The sequence below is a fragment of the Trachurus trachurus genome, assembly GCF_905171665.1.
Source record: "Trachurus trachurus genome assembly, chromosome: 24".
NCBI lineage: Eukaryota > Metazoa > Chordata > Actinopteri > Carangiformes > Carangidae > Trachurus > Trachurus trachurus.
In genome coordinates this window covers 12,825,324-12,848,240 of record NC_139910.1, presented here as the reverse complement: position 1 = coordinate 12,848,240, position 22,917 = coordinate 12,825,324, and the positions used below count along the sequence as shown (strand labels likewise).

General features: G+C 40.8%; 2 protein-coding genes across 2 annotated transcripts; one reads left to right on the top strand and one right to left on the bottom strand.

The window, feature by feature from the left end:
* Positions 1-1,450: 1,450 nt before the first annotated feature.
* Positions 1,451-12,053, bottom strand: ints7 (integrator complex subunit 7; the record flags this gene model as incomplete). The annotated part of the gene is made up of 20 exons (XM_084000479.1): positions 11,878-12,053; positions 11,574-11,703; positions 10,438-10,584; positions 10,153-10,290; positions 9,882-9,928; positions 9,147-9,346; positions 8,858-8,980; positions 7,994-8,111; positions 7,752-7,886; positions 7,505-7,602; positions 6,573-6,812; positions 5,699-5,836; positions 5,408-5,614; positions 4,468-4,662; positions 3,660-3,763; positions 3,496-3,564; positions 2,939-3,071; positions 2,405-2,503; positions 2,006-2,191; positions 1,451-1,774 (listed from the first exon to the last, which is right to left on the bottom strand). Exons 1-20 carry the CDS (start codon positions 11,969-11,971, stop codon positions 1,451-1,453), a joined length of 2,925 nt encoding a protein of 974 aa, XP_083856605.1. The 5' UTR covers positions 11,972-12,053.
* A 1,189-nt stretch (positions 12,054-13,242) lies between these two features.
* dtl (denticleless E3 ubiquitin protein ligase homolog) lies at positions 13,243-21,299 on the top strand (the record flags this gene model as incomplete). Its single annotated transcript, XM_084000605.1, has 15 exons — positions 13,243-13,294; positions 14,473-14,610; positions 14,710-14,802; positions 14,891-14,952; positions 15,776-15,896; positions 16,208-16,273; positions 16,461-16,576; positions 16,671-16,744; positions 16,863-16,969; positions 17,056-17,160; positions 17,683-17,795; positions 17,889-17,978; positions 18,169-18,292; positions 19,401-20,080; positions 21,234-21,299. 15 exons carry the CDS (start codon positions 13,243-13,245, stop codon positions 21,297-21,299), a joined length of 2,007 nt encoding a protein of 668 aa, XP_083856731.1.
* Positions 21,300-22,917: the final 1,618 nt, after the last annotated feature.

The window sequence follows — 22,917 nt, the reverse complement described above, 5'->3', positions numbered from 1 at the left end:
AGTACATGAATAACATTAACGTTTTTATTTTTTTCTCATTTTGTTATTTATGTTATATGTATTTATCCCACCTGTATGGTTGCATTATTTCCAGAAGTTGGAGAAAAACTGTGCCACTGCCTCAAAGTTCAAAGTTCCACAATTTCGCTATATTTGCATTTTACAGTTTTTGAGCTGGGTGTCTGCTTGCTTGCTTTTTCATACCAAATGTTCGACTTAATTAACAATAAAGATTGTTTATATTAATAATCAATATGCCTTTGATGATATTCCACCTATACTGTAAATTCCATAACAAAAATGCAAATTATTCAATAACTACTTGAACATTTCTGTTATCCACTTTGCCTCAATGTGGCATTGGAAAACAAATCTAGAGAGAAATGTACTGTATGTACATTTTTAAAGAACAGTATTCCTCATTAAAATATTGGAAATTTACCAAGCTGTATAATGTTTCATCAAATTCCAGTGTTTAAGCAGAGACATAGGGCAGAGATCACAGCATTCCCAGTATTTTACTGTTGCCAAATGATCAACCTGAATCGGAGTACCTAGTTTTTTATTTTGAAAACCATAAGTGGAAGCTCCATTTTTACTCCCTCTGACTTGATGCTGTGATGCTTCACCTCCAGCCTCTTGCCAGTTAAGTGCGCAGACTCCTTGATGTCAAGTGCTGATGGGTTCAGTCTTCCTGAACAAGAAACTGTCTCTGTAATTTTGTGACTAAATCCTATGACTTCATTTGAAGTCATCTGGACTAATTCCCAGTTGCAAATAGTTTTCAGATTACATCACTATCATCATCATCAGTGTGGGTGTATGAGTTTCACCATCAAAGTCAGTGCAATTACTTGTCTGTTAAATAGAGACATCACAGATGACAGAGTTTGCATCATTATTTTAGTAAGTGAATATGGAGATGTAGGACTAGTTCTCATAACTGTTGGTGAAAACAAAAGAAAAGCATAATATTAAAGGTCAGCACCATGGAAAAACGTAAAAGGTAAATTTATGTAGTGTAAACAGACTAGATGCTGACCATTTAACATTATGATTCAGACAAGTGGGGGTCTGACATCAGAGACTTTAGTGCTCTTCAGACAAAGATGCAGCTGCCCCCTGGTGGTGTTTCTAGCCGACAGTAAAACCAAGGACATGGTACTAAATTGTCCTAGAGATCACTGCAAGCATGAAATATGATCGGATTAAAAATACGAAGAGGAAATTAGAAGCAATTTATACGTTTCTGGTGGGTGATGTTCACCTTCAGGTTATACAGAAGGCCACATATGGGGAATCATATCCTGAATGTCTCCATTATTCTGTGCATGAAAGAATTATACCCAGTGAAACTTGATCTTTTAATCATTCAAAAAACAAATATATTTACATATTCAATTTCTACAAAACAAAAACAGGTCAAGCACAAAAGCTAAGACACATTTTACTAGAAGCGAGAATATGCTCTCTGTGGGGCGGGCTGCTGCTGCTGCTGCTGCTGCTGCTGCTGCTGTTGCTGCTGCTGCTGGGCTGCAGCCTGTTGGAGCTGGTGGCGGAGCTGCTGGGAGTAAGGATCCTCCAGGGATTTGACCGACACCGTCGTCTTGGGCCCCGTCTTCCACTCCGTGCCGCTCTCGTCCACCACGGAGGCCTCGACGGTGACGGTGTGAGTGCCGAGGATGGAGAAATTCAGCAAGAACTGGGTGCTGAAGTAGTCGTTGTGTGGCTCTACCCGCTGCTCGATCTCATTAGTTTTAGTGTCGAGTGGAATCTGAAAGGTAGAAAATATGAGAAGTGTTATTGGCAAAGGAGCAACAACAGAGCTGATGGAGTGTAGTGTAGTGTATATAGGTGTACGAATATCAGATTACAAGCCTGAATACACAAATCAAAGAACAATACACTACAGGAAAATATACTGCACAAAAAGGAGGAGAGGATGTTTTGTACTGAAAAAAAAAAAATCAAAAATCAAAGATGACGGTAAAAAGCCAATGCTCACCTTGTAGTCGGGGCCCGTCTTGCTCTGCAGAACTGAAGTGACATTGAGACAGACAGACTGGATCTTCCTGAAGAGCCCGGGAGTCGTCCCATGCTGCACCACCCCCTCCACTTTTAGCGTCAGCTGCTGGGTGTTCTGCACTGGGATCGGTTCAGTCGGCGTTCGTGGGGATGGAGAGATGGCGAGCTGTGGGAAAAGAGAAAAAAAAAGCACATTGAGATTCAGCTTTGGCATCGACAATGATATTGAAAAGTGTATGTTTTATGTAAAATGTGCTGGTATGATGGAAGTAAGTAAAGTAAGATGTTTCACACCACACAGCCAGCGTGTTCTTTGCCTTAGGATGTCCATATGTTTGTGCTTTTCTAATTAAAGTGGTTATATAATGAGTTACGGTACCTTGATGCTTGTTGACTGAAGCTTTTGGAAGAAATATCTCTGGAAAGACAGCGGGACCTTCAGCAGAGCTATGACAGCGTCACAGAGACAACCTGTGTGCTGGAAAGACACGTAGATAATTCACATTATAGGCAATCTGCTGCAGCTCATTCCTATTTCTAAACAAGTAGATGTCTTGTTGAGATTAAAATATATTATATTCTAATCTCTTCAGGTTGATTCCACCTTTTTAATATTATATAACGATTAATATTAACAACAAGACGGCTGTGAAATGGTCTTAGCATATAGACAATATCCAGTAAAGATGGATATACAGTATATACATTGAGAAACATTTCCAAAACTATCTATTACTAAAGTAAAATCAATTAAAAATGCGCTGATGGGTGTGCCAGAAGAATAACATTACAAATCACAAATACACCACTTTACATAACATTAGCTAACACCAAAACATCTGTCGTTACAACCTCTGGACACCTTGCAGCAAACCTGGAAGCAGAAGTAACGACCAGCAGGTTAATAACTCACCAAGTATGAAACCGGGGGGTGTTTCTTGGTGAGGCCCTCCACTTCCTCCAGCACATGGTTGAAGACAGACATCATCCGTCGCTCGTATTCACTCTCCGTCTGCACCGACCCCAGGGTGCCGTACTCCTGAAAACTAGATTAGAGGAACAGAGGGAGACAATCTGTTAGAGACAAACGTCTGCCAGGAGACTGCCTTCAGGGGAGGAGTGCCATATCAGAGAGCACTTTCAGTACAAAACACTCAAGCATGTGGATACAGTGAAAAGCCTTTCTGAACAAATTAATAGGATGCATTTATTTTCATGACGCTGTTGTCACAGGATTTTATACATACTGCTTGACAAACTCAACAAGATGCACAAAAGGAGATTATTTATCATTCTTTGCCGACAGTCGACCACAAAGAATCTATTTTCACAAATGCCAAAATCAGTGTAAACCTTTACTGACATTTATAAAGAGAAAAGTACATTTTTCTTTCAAAAGCATCACAAAAATTTAAACCAAATCATATTGTTCTGCCTCTCTGGACTCAGCATCTCAGCAGCATCTCTCACCTGGCTGCCTGTGGGTCCAGGATCAAAGCTTCGATCACATGGGAGACAAGCAGACAGCTCTGTTGTTGTCTGGACAGGCAGTTAAGGAGAAATACACTGCAGCAAAGAAAATAAACATTACTGTGCCAGTGTGACTGTGCGTGTGCGTGCATGTTGAAGGATACAGCTCCACATTACGATGGGTGGCATAGTCGGCGTCAAACGAGGCCTGGTGTAAATCAGCGTATCGCGCTGCGAGGCTTCTGAACTCGTCCATGCAAACCTTCATCTGTGGGAAAGAGAAAATATATGTATTTGATACATTTATTAAGGATAGTGAAATAGTCGTCTACTCTGGGTTGTTTTCACACCTACCTTTTTAGTCTGGCAAATTTTATTATTTTTAGATTCATAGCACTGTTTGTTGTTTTCTAAACTTAAATTTCATCTCCATTCCTTTGAATTATTTATACATCATACATATATTTTTCTATTTTATTTTATTCCATTCCATTCCATTCTCCTATTTTATCTGATTTTTTTATCCACTCTCTAGTATTTTCCTCACTGCAAACAGCGTTTCCTCAGTGTTTTAATTTTGGGTGTGTGAATGTGTGTGTGTGTAAATGTCCTCTCTGTTTATGATCTTTTTATCATGTAAAGCACTTTGAGCTACTTCCTGTTAATTGATTGATTGATTTAAAAGGATGGATTTTATAATGTGCCTGTTCTCGCAGGGGAAATCCTGATATGTGCCATTAACCATCTAATTTTCATAGATTTATTTTAGCCCCTGAATAATAATAAGCTAAAAAAATATATATATTTCAGATGCTACCTCAGTGCAAACAGACACAAAATGATGCCAGGTAGCGGTCTGGTAAGAATATGGGGTGCTACAGCATCTATACAACGACTTTACAATGTGACAGCTTTTGGAAAAAAAGGACCTATTCCCTGCAGGGTTACTTCTCTGCAGACACAGTGCCTCACCTGTAATGAGATGCGGCCGCAGCGCTGCAGGTCGTTACCCGAGGTGAGGGCGATGGTGGTGGCGATGGCAGGAGGAGGGCTGGTTTTCAGGCTGTTGCAGGTACAAATGAGCTGCGACAGGGCTTGCAGGGTGTCGATCCGCAGCTTAATGAACTCGCACTGGAACGTAAGGGGGCTCAGAGGAGTGCTGGCAGCCTGGAGGGAGGGATTAATCAGATAATGTGTGCATAATCATGGTTTAATTACCACAGTTAAATAGTTACACAGGCAGCGTTGAGTTGACCTCACAAGATACAGTCAGATACTAGGAGAGAGTTGATCCACTAATAGAGATGCAGCGAAACCAACTTCAATAGCAAAAACTCTCTCCAGACCAGACTATCGGCTGCTTTAAAGGGATAGTTCAACATTTTGGCAAATTGGCCCACTGCCATAATCCCTAGTTTTAGGAGTGGGTTTGTTACCTTTAATTGTCGGTGCAAGCTGTTTTTAGAATGGCGGAGCAGAGCCACGAGCTGCTCAGAGCTACGCTACAGAGGCTAATGGGATTTTTTGGTTTCCCTCATCAAACTCATCAAATACACAATCCAACAACTCCAAAACGCTCTGGTGGACAAGTTGTGACCTGCACATTCACCACGCTATGAGATAATAACAGAACGTTACAAGACAGAGTTGTTTTAGAGGTAAATTCATGCAAAACCGCTGATGCGCGTTGCCTTCAGGGGCAGTTTTTCAGCAATCAGTCTCTGCATTTACCTAGAAAACAACTGAGCAGCTCTGCTCCACCGTTCTAAAAATAGCTTGCACCAACAATTAAAGATAACGAACCTACTGCTAAAACTATAGGGATTATGGCTATGGGCCAATTTGCTAAAATGTTGAACTATCCCTTTAAAGCATCACGCCATTGGTGAAGGTTTTCTGACAGTGAACTGACTGTGAGGGAGGCGATGCCCTTCTGGTAGGAGCGCAGGGCCTCGGCGATGGCGGTCATGGCTCCGCTGTAGTCGCCGTCCTCCACGTGACTCAGGCACTGCTCCGCCTGGGAAAACTCCTTCAGGCTGTTCAGCCAAAAGTAGAAGTGCTCCGACGCCACGCGGGTCCGCAGACTCTGGTACAGCTCGCTGGAGAACTCGTGGCATCCCTACCGATTAACGATGAGCAGTTAAAGAGCAGAACATTGTGATCACAGAAACATCAGATATATGTTTTGTTTTGTTTTTGTTACCATGCGCGAGGCTTGGCGTGCAATGCGGTACACTGTCCAGCCATTAGCAACATTCTCCAGCTGTTGTTTGATGACCGTCTTCACGTCAGCTGACAGAGACGACTGGCTGGCGACAAAAATCACTGTTGCCAAGGAAACCTGGAGCAGAATCAAAGAAACAGGGATGCTATTTACACAGGCAGTGTTGAAATACCAATAAAAGCACCAAAACAATAAAGAATGAATTTAAAGTGACAGTAAAGTCAACTTTTATGAAGAAATTATTATGAAAGCAAATTTGATAATTGTCCTCTAAAGCCGTGTTTCCGTGGTTGACATTTATCATTTTTCTAAAATAGTGACTGGAGCCATCATTATTGGCTAAACTGCAGAAGCTATAAGCTAATTGGCTTTTTTCCCCAATCTCATATGTTTTCATGGGAAATGTGTCATATTTTAATAAAAAGCCACATTTTAATGGTATTGATTCTGACAGTCTATTGACTCTCATTTGTCTTTTTTTTTTATGTATTGCATTACGCCGTTACTACAAACTCAACACTTCCTCTGTACGTGTCAGTGGACAGTCTCTATTAATTTCTTAATCTGGCTTTTATTGTGAAATATTGCACAGGAAGATGGTGTAAAACTCGCTAATGTGCAATGTTCATTGTACAGCGACTTTTGAAATCGCGTATTTGCCTTCAGAACCGTTAATACATTTTCAATGATACAATTAAAAAGGCTATTTTTTATTTCTGCCAAAAACACAATCCCTATTCAGATGTTGTCTAAATGCTGTTGTGGGTCTCTTGTACCTGTGCCTAACAACCTAAAAGCTTTATTTAACTTTTTTCCACAGCAGCTCATGTGTGACTCAAGCTCCGTCTCTCACCAGAAGCTCCTGTTGCTTGTCGGTGGAGGAGTGACTGGCCACTCTGTAGAGGTCCACCAGATCTCCCAGCATACTGTCGCCCAGCACCGGCATGTGAGCTGCGATGGCTGCCAGAGCGTGGCACATGAGGACACGGGAGGAGTCGCAGGACAAGTGGAGCTGGCCGAGCAGGAACTCCACGGCCGATTGGCTGAGATGGGTCCGACTTTTCAGCATCTTAACCAATGAAGTGAGGGCCGTCTGGAGTTGACACAGTAAAAAACAAAGTGGGGAAAGTTGGGTATAACTGCAGAAAGTGTTAATGTAGAGACAGGCTGGTGGGTGGATGGATATTATTTAAGTTGTATAAATTAATCAATCATTTCTCTTTTTACTATTAATATAAATGGGAGACAACGTGCTCAACTCACATGAACAAAAACTGGGTGCTGAATTTCTAATGAGGTGTAAAGTTAAAAAATGTAAGAAACAGCACTCCAAGTTTGAAGATGCAAACTAAAAACTATTGTTTGCCAGATCACACTGAGGAAGGGCTAGACCCAAAACGTCTGTATGGCAAATAAATCTTCAAACTTGGAGTGCTGTTTCTTTCATTTTTTGAACTTTATACCTCATTAGAAATTCAGCACCCAGTTTTTGTTCATGTGAGTTGAACACAAAAAATGTAAACAAAGCTTCAATCATTTTTGTGTCTTTGAAATGCAAAAAGCAAAAATACTAATTATTTAAGGCCAAGCTTTCCAAATGTTAAACATTGCCTAAACACATGCAATGCGATGCCCACTTCATGTGACCGTTACAGCATCAATACCGTATGCTGAACACATTTCGACCGCTGCCAAAAAAAAAAAGTACAGATGCTCAATATCCAGCCTCATTCCAGATGCATTTATTCCAGTGATATCAACTGCCTTGTGGTAATAATGTCTTACTTTGAGAGTGGCCTGGGCACTGGGGCTGCCGTCCTGACTGCAAAGCATCAAGAGGGCCTCCACTCCCAGAACCGTGTCCTGCTCCAGCTGCACAATGTCTGAGGAGGATAATCAAACACACGACACGGCCGCTCAAACACAAGAGCAAACATCAGGCGGGTGAATCTGAAATTAAATCATTTGCATGAGTAGCTGGCATTAGAGTAATCCCTAACCCAGGCCCATTAGATGTTGCCAACCAACAGACCTTTTTCTGGACAGGAAATGGCGATGTTGGTGAGCACTATGACCCCGTGAGCAGCCACTGCCAGGTTACTGTGGTAACAGCATTCTTGCGCCAGTTTAACCAGGTCAGTGAGCCGGGGGGAAACCGAGGAGCTACCTGAGTGATGAGAGGAATACAGATCAGTCCTCCAGTGTTAGTCTTTTCCTTCCCATAAAAACACAAATAAGAGCGGATAGAGCCGAGTAAACACAAACAAACAGCACCTGTGATGTTAGTGAAGTACTGCTTGATGGCGATTGTTCCAGAGAGCGTGGAGAGGACGGCCAGCATCCCCAGCTTCAAGCTGTCGTAAGGGCTGCTCAGTGCACACTCACACAGGGTCTGTAAACACATTCACATCACATATTACTACAGGTTTCTCACTAACTTTTTATTTACTTATTTTTTTATTGTGCAATACCAGTGACAAACATTAAGCAAACATAAAGATATGAGACAGCAACACAGCAAAAAAAGTAAATGGATTGAGATAAATTGTGATAAGGAGCAATACAAGAAAAGAAGAGAAGAGAAAAAATAAGTAAATAAATTAGAAAATAAAAATCAGCATCCAATCGGTCACTCAATTTTCAAATCCCGTCTGAAAACCTACAACCTCCCTTATCCCTAACCACCTCACCCCTTGGCTTTTTCCCTCCATACTCTCCTCACAACCCTCCTCATCTGCCCCCTCCTTCCCTTCCCATCAGCCCCCTCCGCTCTTCAATCTTGCTTTCACCTGTAACTGTCATTGTACCTGTTTGTGTTGTCTTTTGCTTGCCCCCCCATCTGCCACTACCCTTCTCTTGTTTCTCTGTAAGCGTCTTTGGGTTCTTGAAAAGCGCTATACAAGTCTAATTAAATATTATTATTATTATTATTATTATTATCATCAATTTCCCTTCCCCCCTCCTGCCCCTGTCTCTCCCCCTCCCCTCTCAACCCCCCACTCATTATGTTAGGTGACATACAGAACATGAAATGAGACAAAGCAGTAGGGGTCATCTAGGTGTTTGTATGTGTGAGAGAGAGTAATGAGACATCATGGTCATGACCACGCGGTGCACTTTCAACACCCGGGCGTCTACCTGAGTGTTTTCTCTGATCCAAAGATGTGGAGCCTTCTTGGCCAGGTACTTTAGGTCATTGATTGCGAGTCTCTTCACAGCTTTCCTTGGGTCATCTTTCAGGTATTGAAGGAGGAGCTGTAACTGTAAGGATGAGGATTCAACATTAGTCACAATCAATATCAATATCCTTTATTCAACCAGGTAAAAAACTCATTGATTGATCATTGATTGATCATTTCAGTCACAATTTAGTCACGATTACAGTCATACTACAGCAGGTACAGAGGCGTTGTGGTCCCTACTGTACCTGCTTGGGGATGTCGATGAGCGAGGAGGCGGCCAGCTGGGTGAAGGTGTGCAGGGAGACGATGACCATCGGGGTGGAGGGGTAGGAGCTGACGAGGTGCTGCAGCAGCTCTCTGCTGCTGGACGCTAAGCTGGCGTCGTGGTGCATGTGCTGCAGCATGGGAATCAGCTTCAGCTTCAGCTCCACGGGAGTGTCCAAACCTGGGGGAAAAGGTACAGAGTGGATTCAACCTTTGTTAAAGACGGAGTGAACATAACACTCTCCTCTGAACAGAAATTGTCGCTTAGACGATTCACTATGAATTTGGAATAATTAATTTACTGAATGTGATCTCACATCTCCAGTTTTCACTCCACTATTTAGGCTGTATTTATACAGTTTTTTATTTATTCATGTCCAACCCTACCATTTTTGTGTACACACTGCACACCTTACTCCTGTAAACTCCTATCCACCCTCAATCTGTGCAATAGTTTCTTTTCTGCCTTACAACTATCAACAATGTCTGTGTATATATAATTTGTATTCTATTTTTGTGAGTAACTGTATATACTCCTATAACTGTAACTGTATATACTCCTATATAATTGTACAGAATGCCTCTCTCTTTTGTTTAATGTTTTACAGGTTTTATATTTGCATTTTTTTTTTTACCTCGTATGCTACAATGTTTCTGTAACAACCAAATTTCACACGTGTGGGATGAATAAACTGTCTTGTGTGATGTGATTTTACCTTGAATCATCTCACTGAGCTTGTTGCAAATCCCAGCTGCAAAGTCTCTGAAATTCAGGAAAACCAGATGAAATAAATAAAATGAAATTCCTATTATCCAAAACGCCGTCACATGTTTCAACACTGCATTTCATGATTAAGATTAAGATTCCTTTATTTGTCCCACAGTGGGGAAATTTACATTTGTGCAGCAGCAGCAACAAATAGCAACAGGATAAAAGAGAAAAGACAGAATAAAACTAAACTAAAATTAAGTAATGGATTTCCTTACTTTGACTGTGCGGAGAAGCTTGCAGCAGCATATATGGCGGCTTCCACTTCCACGTTGTCATGAGAGTCCAGACTTTGGCGAATCGTGTGGTGGGCGTTCTTCCTCTCTGGGATGATGGAGGCCAAACTACCGAGCATCCTGAACAGAGGGAGCAACAGGGGAAACTGTTTTCAGTCTCAGACAACTGGAAACCAGGACGTTAGCAACTATGTATTTCCCCCCTGACACGAATCCTCTGCCAAAAAACAAAATACAAAGCTTTGATCCATTTTCATTGCACATTACCTCAGTGTGATGGCTCTGGCCACGGGGTCATTGCTGTGAATGACTGAAAACACCCTTTTAACAAACTCGTCCACATTGAGGATCTTCTCCAGGTGTTTCTCACTCTGTTGAGTTACTTTCAGCACACAGAGGCGCAGAAAGTTGTTCCTGTAATCAGAAAAAACCTTCATTAAAAAGATGTTTGTGCCACAGTAAAACCAGCCACACTAATCACATGTTACCAGCAATGAACTGCATTTTCATTTAGTCAACTATAACTTATTACAAATGATTAAACCACAAAATATCTTAAGATTGTTTTCTGAGTCCTTAAAAACAAACATAAGAATGGGAAGTACTCCATTAATTAATTCATTAGATTAAATGCATAAAATCCAGCAGCTGTAACGAGCTGATAGTTTATTGTTTACATGTAGATTTAAGTAAAACGGTCCAATAAACTGTATGCAATAAACTCCATCTTTGTTGAGGGAATAATATTCAATTTGTGTAAAAGCTTTCTGGAAAAGTTTCAATTCAACTTTATTGTTGTTTTGGCTGGTTATGATCTTTATTTCACCTTTTTAAGAGATGTGGCCTCGTAATCAACTGGACTAATGTGAATCTAAATCCACTAAACAGGTAAGTGTTTGCATCAAGATTAAAGTAAAACGGTCAGACACACCAGCCCTGCAATAAACTCCTTCTTTGTTGAGAGCATAATGTTCAATTTGTGTAAAGGTTTTCAACTTTATTGTTATTTTGGAGGCTGGCGGTGATTATCTTTATTCTGCCCTTTTAAGAGATGTGGCCCCATAATAAACTGGACTCATTTTAATTTAAAACCGGCAGGGAGGTGACTGCATAATTGAAGCAGGCATTAAAAATCATAATGTAACTGGGCAGCTGTGGTGTCTGTCAGCAGCACCAGTGTGTTAAAAGCAAGTCAAGGCAAACAGTTTGTCTCAAAGGGCTTTACACAGCATCATTACAACATCCTCTACCCTTAGACCCTCACATCTACTGAGGAAAAACTCCCAAAAAACCCTTTTAACAGGGGGAAAAAATGGAGAAACAACGTGTAATATGGGGAAACATGGAAATGGTTAACAAGAGCTTATGAAGGCAGCTTCATCCCCTCTGAGAAGGCTCCATACCCCAGTCTGAAGATGTCTGCCAGCTTGAGAAAGGCGGAGTTGATGAGGATGGGGAACGGGTACTTCTGGAAGAGTTTGGGGAAGAGCACCACAGCCTCACACTGCTCCCCCAGCTTCCCCGACCGCAGCCCTGCAAAGAAAAAAGCAATTTATCTAGTCACGACAAAGCAAACATACACACACACCTCACATGCTCGGTAACGTTTAGCATAAAACAACAACACCACACACACAAAAACATGGGACTACAAGACAGTGCACAGAGCCCCATGCTAACCGGTTAGCACCGCCGGCTGTAACGCACCTTTGTCCAGCTCCAGCAGCGCGGAGTTGGCGTCCAGCTCCTGTTCTCCATAACAAGCCTCCGATAGGAAAGAACGAGCAGTGGAGAGCGACATTATTGTTCAGTTTTTAATCATTTAATAATAAACCCAGTCGTTGTCTGCGCCCATTGGTCGTCAGGAGGAGGAGTTCATCATGAGGAGGAGAACAGGAAACAGAAGAACCGGTGTACTTCCGGTGTGGAGGGTTTTTTTTGTTTGGCTTTTCACAATAAAATTCTAGCAATATTTTCCACGTTCATTTACTTATTTACACACACAAGTGCAAATTTATAAAAATCGACTCCTAGGTTTTATATGTTTCATAACGAATTTCTTCATTTCATTAAAAAACCCTCAATCTTATGAAAAAGACTATGTTTTTTGTTGTAGTTTTTTTCCCCCTCTTTCCCTGGGCTCTGAAATGTTCCTTTATTGAGTTTCTAAAGACACTAATGCCATGAATGTTTGTACATAACTATTTGTGCAATAATAATAATAAAAATACTTATTTACAACTTTGTGACAATATAAGCACACATTTACATATTTGGGTTATACATATATCTAAGCAAGTGTTGTTTTTGACAATGATCTTTCTTACAAAGCCTATCATCAATGTACAAAATAAGACACAGTGTTAATAGATTGAACCACCCAAAGCAGGTATCATTTTAACGCATCACTAATAGTCACACAATGATATAATATCATCTATCTCCCTGCATAATAACTGTTCATTTGCCTTTATTTATATCAAACACAGCAATTCATTACACAGCTACAATCAAAGTAAAAGAAGAAATTAACTAAAGTAAACAATGCAAAAGCTTATATAGAAATAAATAACTAAAAAAAAGAAATAGAAGAATAATTAAATGAAAAAGAATAAAGCAAAAACAAATAACTAAATTAGACGCAAGATTAGGCCTACATATCATTTAAAGACATTAAACACAGTACATAATGGTAGTTTTAACAGCTTTTTTGTTTTGTAGACAGGAGAAAGTTGAGATATACTGTTCAGGTTCAAACTCTGACTTAAACACCAAGATTTTATTTGTTTTTTTGGTTTTACTTTGAACTTTACAAACTGGCGGCCCAGACAAAGCGGATGTTGTCATGCGCCGCTTTACCGGAAGTCTCCGTTTCCACCAATGGCAGAGCGCGACCAGAGCGCGACGCGGGTTTAGCGGGTGATTCGGTCTCGGAGCCAAAGATCTGTTCGCGGGAAACACAACCAGGCACCAGCAGAAGCAGCAGCGGCAACACAAGGGGGGAAACACACCGGCTAACTTCTTTGGATTATACAAAAATAAGTCCAGATCGTCTTGTGGAGGAGCGCAGCGATGCTTTTCCGCTCTATCGTTGACAGAGGAGTTGGGAAAAGGAGGCAACACGGTGAGACAATGCGTCTGTGTGGAGGGAATGGATCACTGTGCGTTATTGTGCTGCTTTATTCAGCTAAAGATGAGCCCTTAGCTAGGTTAACATACAGAAGAGTGATCTAAATATATCTGTTTCCTGTCTGCATTTACTTTACTCCAACATCGTAGGGTTTAAAAGCTGCATTAAGCATTAAAATAAGCATTTCCTTTGTAAATAAATGAAGAAAAAAAAGTCTGTTGATTTCCTAGGACGTGTAAAAATGTGGAGGGGAGTTTCAGGGGTAAACTGGGTGCTGCTAAGTTTCATGCATACGTTTAACTTTTTCTCAGAAGCAGCTCCCTTTAACACAATGTATAATCATGGATTGTGCATTACAGTTTTGATCATGTCATTAAAATTGATAATATATATAGAGAGATCTCATCTTGGCCTTAATAACCCGGCTCCTGTGACTTAAATTGCAATCTCATGCAATTTACGTTTGTAGTCATTTTTAGTTACCCTGGTGGCAATTTTATAAAGGATATAAGGAAACAGACAATTCTCACAGTTCAAATATGCAAACAGATGATTTAGTTTAACCCACAGTCTAAATCCAAAAGACAGTCAGTACAACCAGGTATGACCAAGAGCAACCATCAAATCCTCACATTTGTGAAACCAAGAAGTGGAGAAGAATTTTTGGTAGTTTACATAGGTAATAGGCAATAGGTAAAGCGATTTTTTTTTTTGCAAACTAACAAGTAGCAGGGGAAGGAATTGGTTTATGTTAACAAACGAGTCAGAGAATGTAAAGTTAACATTATAATATACTATATAATATACATTGAAAGCCTGTATTTTGAGGAAATGCAGTGACATGGTTGATTAGGGTTTTGTTTTATTTTGAAAGGTAACTCATGTAGGTACAAAATGGAGGGGTGTGTTGGCCTGCTGCAAATTTTATTGTAATCTTAGAAGATTTGCTTTGTTGACTAATGGATTTTGAAAGAGTGACAGATTATAGAAGATTTGAGATTTTGGTTTTTGCATTTCTGGTTAAATTAATGAAATAAACATGTAGCTACATATTAAGAATGATATATTCAATTGTGCACTCTTACATAACTGGAATATTTTAGTTGATCCCAAGCTTTAAAGACCAATAAAAGTGCAAAATCTCACCTAACTTACTGCTGTTTTCTCCACAGCCCTCCCTGCAGACTCTTGGTCCAGGTATCCTCTGAGCTCCCTGCTGCAGGGCTACCAGTGTGTTCGACACGATGAGCACATCTCCTACGGGAACCTGGGAGACTCGGTGCCACCGTTTGGATTGTCTTTCTCCTCTGGTAACGCACCTGGCTGCATTTCATCACTAGATATTAAAGCACATTGGAGCCGGTGGCTGTTTATCATTTACCCTCCTCCTCTCTCATCTCCCTCTGTAGCCGGAAACCTGCAGAACATCTTGGCAGCAGCTAATGAGGAAGGCATTGTGAGGATCTACAACACGGAGAGCAGAGAAAACCCGCTCCTCAAAGGTATGTGTGACACTCCTTTGTTCTCAGATGTTTTTGTGTGTGTTATCAGGAAATGTCAGTGGCTCATCATGGTATGTGAACTTTACAGAGTGGCTGGCGCATGAGAATGCAGTCTTTGACATCGCCTGGGTGCCAGGAGAGCCTCAGTTGGTGAGTATACATTAATTAGTTATGGTTAGTCCAACGTGAATCAGGATGAGCCAGAGGCATCCTTTAAATTCTGTCTTTATACATGTTTATTGGCAGGATTTAATGTAATCTAGTGTCTTTTTATCGATATTTAAGACTAGGGATGTCACGATTGCTTGTTTTCATAATAAATCGCGGTATTAAACGCCACAATTAATTGATCGTAAGGATTCCTAAATACCGTCACTTTCCAAAAAAGATGATGTTGGAACCATATCTGCAGATGTGCACCAAGGTAAAGGTAAACACACAGATACTGGTCCATTTATCTAAAGTAACACTGAATTGGTTATATGTTAGCATTTCATTTGTATTGTAAAAAAAAACCTTAACATTTGGTAAAGATGACAATTATTTCAAACACCTAACTGGTCCTATATTAAGAGATTAGTAATGTAATTATATTTTGACTATATTTGATTTTACACATTCATAGTGTTGTAATAATAATCGTAATACCGTGATTATTTCTCTGACAATAATCATACTAAGAAAATCTATAATCGTGACATCCCTATTTAAGACCTATTTATTCTTGTTTTCATACGCTGTTGTGGCCTCTTGAGGTTTCTTTTTTGTTTTTTTATTGCACACGAGACACTTTTTTTTTAAAAACACGTTTTTATAGGTTTTTGTTAATAGCATATACAAACAAACATACAGCAGATAAAATGTGAAAAAGTAAAAAGAAGAGGAAAGAAAAAGGCAGTTACAGAAGAAAAAAAGAGTTTACATCAACTATGCACATGAGGCGCATTTTAAACCCTTGTTCTATCTTCCTCAGGTGACTGCTGCAGGTGATCAGATGGCCAGGTTATGGGATGTGAAGTCAGGAGACATGTTGGGCAACTTCAAGGGCCACCTCTGCAGCCTCAAATCAGTTGCCTTCGCGCCTCAGGAGAAAGGTGCAGTCCATTATCCACCTGAGAGAATAAATACATTGCCAGCGGAAATTACTGTTCCTTCGCCGCCTCTTAAAATACACAGTGTTCTTGGTGTCTAGATTATGTAATACATCATATTGAAAGTAGACGTAGGCGCTATGGTAACCCGTTAATAACTGGAATATTTATATAATGTTTTCCCTGCTATGTTGATGTTAACGGATGAGTCGGTTTATGCATAACACAGGAAACTGGCTCATAATGAAAAAAATCTTCATTTAAAATTCATATGTATCCCATTAACAAGGCTTTGTTCATTCTGTATTCAACAGCTGTGTTCTGCACTGGAGCCAGAGATGGAAATATTATGGTCTGGGACACCAGGTGCAGCAAAAAAGGTATTGATTAGATTAGATTTCAGTTTCTTTTTGGTACTTTGTGATGTTTTTAATTTGCCACACCCTCATCTTATTTTTGAAGCAGCGGTAGAAGATGACAGACTTTACAAGACAAAACCGGAAAGATTGTTGTTATTTGTCTATTTGGCAGAGTTTGTGACGGTGTGTTGTTGTGTCTTCCTCTCAGATGGTTCCTACAAACAAGTTAAACAGATCAGCGGAGCCCATAATAAAGCAGAGCCAAACCCGCCCTCTAAGACGAAGAAGAGACGGAGCAACATGCGCGGCATGGCTCCCAGCGTGGTGAGTGTCCTTAAGAGCTTTCTTTCTTTCTTTTATTGAAATTAAGTGAACTAGAGATCAAATGCTTCATCTTTTTCTTTTCTTTTTGTTGCAGGACACCCAGCAAAGCGTCACAGTAGTTTTGTTTCGGGATCAGCACACCCTCATCTCCTCTGGAGCTGTTGATGGGTAAGACCCCGCTGTTACGTCACGTGTTATTATTATGCACCCTTTTGTGAAATGACTCAAAAATCAAAGTTTTGCATTGCATTGATTATTTTTTTCTGTGTCTGTCCTCCCTAACCAGAGTCGTCAAGATGTGGGATCTGAGGAAGAACTACACCGCTCACATCCAGGAACCAGTTCCGCTGCAGATGTTCCCGTACCCGGGCTCTTGCATGCGCATGCGACTGGGTTAGTTCTGTTCGGTGTCACATTTACATGGAGATGAATGCAAAAATAAAAAAACTAAACTAATTATTGTTTTGCATGTCATGCAGGTTACTCTGGACTTGCTCTGGACTCCACGAGATCCAATGTCGTGTGTAACTGCACTGATGATAATATCTACATGTTCAACGTCAGTGGGGTAAAAACGACTCCAGGTAAAAACTCTTGCTCCACTCCGTCCGTCTCCTACTACACGTGTTGTGTAACTGTATCAAAAGAGGCCTTTTCCTTTTTTTTAATCACTTATTTACTTCCACCGTTTATCACTAGATGGGGCTGCAAACTAATGGTGTTTAGTTTAACTGTCACAGGGAGGATGTTCCTGTCTGATACAGAGAAAATGTTGAGATGCAGGGACTTTGTGTGCTTATGCTAATACCTTTAAATCACAGATTTGAATGTGCTAAAGATCTGAGAGATTTGGAGCCCTAACTGGGCGGCTAAATGGCACCAAATCAGCTGGCAGGGCCGGGCAGCCATCTTGAAGCACTTTGGAAACATTGCAGTAGGCAGCAGATACTTGTAGTGCCGGATCTTTGTTTTTCTGCTCCTCTGGTTGCATCTTCTGTAGGCCGATGTTACTGTATATGTTTCCATTGCTCTTTTTTAGGCTTGTTTGCTCTCTCAATCACAATTTTAGTTTTAATATTCCTGCTTTTTTTTTTTTTCCTCCACAGTGTCGGTTTTCAGCGGCCACCAGAACTCCACGTTTTATGTCAAGTCCACCATCAGCCCAGATGACCAGTTCCTGGCCAGCGGCTCGAGTGACAATCACACGTACATCTGGAAGGTAAGGCCTTAACTCCACTGTGTTGTCTTATGTAATGGGATTAGTTTTAGTTTTATGTTTGCAGCATCATGAATGTGTTTTGTTACATTTCAGATGTCTGACCCTCGACATCCTCCCATGACGCTTCAAGGCCACAGTGCGGAGGTGACATGCGTGTCATGGTGTCCAACAGACTTCACTAAGGTAGGACAGCAAACAGGTCACAGTCATCCGTGTTATTACCATAGTCTCAGTCTTGTTTCCTTTGTGAAAAAGCTACAAATGATTGTGGGTTTTTTTTTTGTGTGTGTTTCCCTCCTGTAATGCTGAGTGGTTTTAATAGGCCAGGAAGCTGGATTTAGGCTCTGTGTAATCCCCACTGCTCTGTTGGCAGATTGCTTCCTGTTCGGATGACTACACTATACGGATCTGGAGGCTTCGGCGGGAAATGGATGGAGCGCAGTCTGCGGCGGGAGAAGCCAACCTTGTGGGCTGGGCGCGTCCAAAGTCCCCCACAAGTGAGTGTTTCATCTACCGACCTACCGCTCGTTTCCCATGTGATCACTCATATGCTGTTTGTTCTGCTTGTCTTATCTTTAGCCAGTGTTGGGCATGTTACTTTAAAAAAGTAATTAGTTATAGTTAGAAGTTTCTTTCCCCAAAAAGTAACTGTATTACTACATTATAAAAGTAACCAATTACCAGGAAAAGTAACTATTGTGTTACTTTTTAATAAAATGCTCAAATATGGCAAACAGCTTGGACTCGCCGCCCCTAACCTCTCGTTTATCTGTCTGTGCGTAGGGATACGGAGTGAGCTGGTTCGTTCCAGATAAACAGCTTTTTTTCCGACCAGTTGATAGATTGATTAAAAAAAAAAAATTTAAAAAAAAGCGTATATAACGTACACCTTAAAGGAGAATTCCGGTCATTTTCAAAATAACGCTCTACACCTCTAGGTCCCCGAGTGCTACCATAGGAAAAGACCTGAGAAAATATGTGCAGCCAGGACCAAGATCTCCTCCTGCTAGCTGCGCTACACTGCAGTTAAACAGCGAAGTAATGGGGGCAGAACTTTAAAACCGTGACTTTGGCCTCTATTATGCTCAAAATATCACTACACATGCTTTGCAACATCCACCTGTTCCTCACCACACAACATAGACTGTGCATAAACTCCATTAATATGAGAGAGCAGTGCAAACTGTGTGATTTTGTCACGTAGCTTTGTTCATGTTGGCTTCCTTGGCAGACTTTACTAGTCGAGTTTCCACTGCTCCTCATCTGTATATTCTGGTTCGAATAAACACGCACGACCATCAAATTCAAAATGTTTCTCCATCTCTTAAACATTGGATCTGGACATATTTAGCAAGTGTTTTATTTTGTGACAGGTTTTTTGAGTTATGTAACGGCACATTTTACTATCAGTAACGGTAATGGCGTTATAACGGGGGAAACTGTACATTTTTTGATTACTCGTTTTTTTTCTAACATTGTTATTCCCATCACTGTTTTTAGCCAGAAAAACATTTCTGCTGTCTAAGCACATGAAATATGGAAGAGTGTCTTCATAAATCATTGTTTTGTTGAGTCGAACTAACAATGACTTCTGCTTTTCTCAAGGGGCTCCAGTCAGAGCTGAGACGACTCCTGCCAAGACCCAGAGAACAGAGAGTCTCGGCGGCCTGGCCTCCCCCCGGCTCGCTGCCTGCGCCCCCAGTGGAGCCGCGCTGCCTCTGCCCTCGGGCACCACCTCACCGCTCCAGTCTCAGGATGCGAAGGCCGCTGCTGCCGCCGCTCGCCAGAGAACACCGACCTCCATCAAGCAGTGGTTGTCTCCGCGCCACGGCTCCCCCGGTCGGGTCGGCTCTCCCCTCCGCAGGGTGCTGAGCCCGTGCCCGCAGAGCCCGGCGAGCAGCAGCAGCATCAGCATCAGCATCAGCAGCAGCATCAGCAGCTCTCCGGCCGAGCGACGGGCCAAACGCCGGCTGGAGACGGGCGACGGCGCAACCGCAGGCTGCGCGGCTGCAGAACAATGTGACTGTGTTACTGAACTTTACCCCGCGGCCAAGAAAAGCCGGGCACTGTCTGGTATCTGCTGCCCCGCGCAGGAGAGCCCGGTCCAAACAGACTGTCACACAGAGGACAAGCAAGCCTCATCCAGACAGAGTGGCAAGGAGAATTACTCTCCCAGACGGACGGACTGGCTGTCCGCGATGGGACAGAAGATGAAGAAAGGTCACGGAAGCCCGAGATCTCCAAAAAGCCCCAGTAACTCTAAGAAACAAGCACCAGCTTCACCGGTAAGTACAGAACTCCCAGGTTTAGATGTAAATCTCCTTCCTTTTTTTAATCTTTCTCCACCCTGCCCTCTTAAAGGGATAGTTCAACATTTTTGGCAAATTGGCCCATTGCCATAATCCCTATAGTCATAGCAGTAGGTTTGTTGCCTTTAATTGTCAGTGCAAGCTATTTTTAGAACGGCGGAGCAGAGCGGCGAGCTGCTCAGAGCTACGCTACGGAGGCTAATGGGATTTCTTGGTTTCCCTCATCAAATACACAATCCAACAACTCCAAAATGCTCTTGTGGACAAGTTGTGACCTGCACATTCACCACGCTATGAGATAATAACCGAACATTACGAGACAGAGTTGTTTTAGAGGTAAATTCATGCAAAACCGCTGATGCACGTTGCGTTCAGGGACAGTTTTTCAGCAAGCAGACTCTGTATTTACCTCGAAAACGGCTCAGTTTCATAACATTCTGTTATTATCTCATAGCGTGGTGAATGTGCAGGTCACAACTTGTCCACCAGAGCGTTTTGGAGTTGTTGGATTGTGTATTTGATGAGTTTGATGAGGGAAACCAAGAAATCCCATGAGCCTCCGTAGCGTAGCTCTGAGCAGCTCGCGGCTCTGCTCCGCCGTTTTAAAAATAGCTTGCACCGACAATTAAAGGTAACGAACCTACTGCTATGACTATAGTGATTATGGAAATGGGCCAATTTGCCAAAATGTTGAACTATCCCATTAAACAAAGCTTTTCTTGTCAACATAAACACTATATGTCTTTGACACAACTTTTAGATCGTGGGAAATAATAAAAATAATGAAGTTGTTTTAGAAGTGGCACTACTTCTTCAAGGGGGAGTGATCTGGTTCTTTTATTTAACAGTAGAGGAATTTACTGTGAAAACACAACATTTGTCATTTCCCCTGGCCCTCCTGTGTGTTGTTATTATCACATTCTTTCACTTTCTGTTACCTGAAATGTGGCCGGTTTAGAAACTCAAGCTCAAAAGTCACTGAATCAGAAAAAGTGATTAACAAAAGAAACACGCAGAGTTACTGGTTGATTGATTGTTAACTCAGGCCCACCCCTCCTTGTCAGAGCTAATGTTTACATGCATGTTTTGTATAGCTGGTAACTTATGTGTTTTTTTTTTTCTTTTTCAGACAACCCGCTCACCACGAAACATGAAGAAAATCTCCACATATTTTGCGAGGCCGCCTCTGGAGTGACCCACCTGAACAAAACAGATGTTCTGTGCTTGTTTATTAAAAATGCTATGTTTTTATTATTTGGGGGACGTTTTAAGCAGGACCCGACCACACACATAAGCCTCTAATGGCACTGATCTGTTTCCAGGTTATGTAAGTATGTGAACCTGGATGTTGCACAGAGATGGACTAAACAGTTATACTGAATATTTGATGCTCCATTTTCACAACCAAAGGGGCTGCCTTTTTTTTTTTTTTTTTTTTAAATTGGGTCATAGGTTTTTGCATTTCCCTCCTACACAGTGTCTGATGCTGTGGTGAATTAACCTGGTTTAGAAGTCAGATTGTATTTTTCAGAGTAAATCCTTCATTTTACTCAAATTTGACAACTAACCAATGCAGTACCATTTAATACAAGAACCCATGTTACATGAAGTTGCTCAGGAGATTGACTAGTTATTAAATCTCAAGTGCAGAGATGAATATTTGTCTACAGGTATGGATGTTTTTAAGTTCTGCTTAAAAAAAAAGAAAAGAAATCACTGTTCGTGTTACATATCTGAAACCTTTTTAGGAACTTAACAAACTGTAAGCTGGTCGCAGGTCAGTTCTGTAACTGTTTGTTGGCAAGCCATTATATCTTTGTCTTATTGAGTATTTTCATACATGAGTTTTGACCTTTTTTCTGCCAGTACTACACATAAAATTCAGTTAAATGTAATTTTTCTTGAGCAAATGCTTAAGTTGTTTATATGTACAAAATAACCATTAATTGTTGCTTGGCTCATTTGTATTTAATTAACACAAACTTGTTTTGGTCTGTTGTTATTAAATTGAAAATTGTTTTCAATGTGTGTGCATGTGTTGTTGCATAACATTGTATTATTATATATGATATAGTTATACATATTTTTAGCCTCAATTTCATTCTACTGGTACAATGACAGTAAGGATTTTCCGATTTTATATTTGCGTTAAAATGCATAATATTTCATCATCATTGCCTGTCCTTGATCATATTTTACTTTAGGAGGTTTGTTTGAATTATATCTACCATTAATTTGAATGGGTAGGAGGTTAGATGTAGAAAAAATACACAGGAGAAGCAGAAATTATGTTTATGTAATCTTATTTTATTTGAATAAAGGGTGCCATCACTCATATAGGGGCTGTAAAGACAGATTCCCACACTACACATCTAAAACATGATTAAATACTGCAGTAACCTTCTCTCACCATAAACAATATACTTACTTTTTTCTTTATTGACCACAACACAGGAGTATACACAGGGATGAATACAAACAAGTATAAATGTATACAACATTAATACACAAACATACAACACGCCAAGGTTTATGGGTGACAACAAGACAAAGACAGAGAGAAAAACTTATTCAAAGAATATTTTGTAAAGCTCACAAAGATCATATGTTTTAACAGCTTTTTATTAACACAATCACATATGGAGGAGATATAGTGTTTAAGAAACACAGACAGTTCCAGAAAATAAAAGTTTAAGCTTTATACCAATTAAAGTTTCAAACAAATGCCCAACTTCTAGCCAGAACAAGTGACCATAACAGCATTCATAAAAAAAAGTGTCAAATATTTTCCACCTCCTGCTCACGGAAGTACA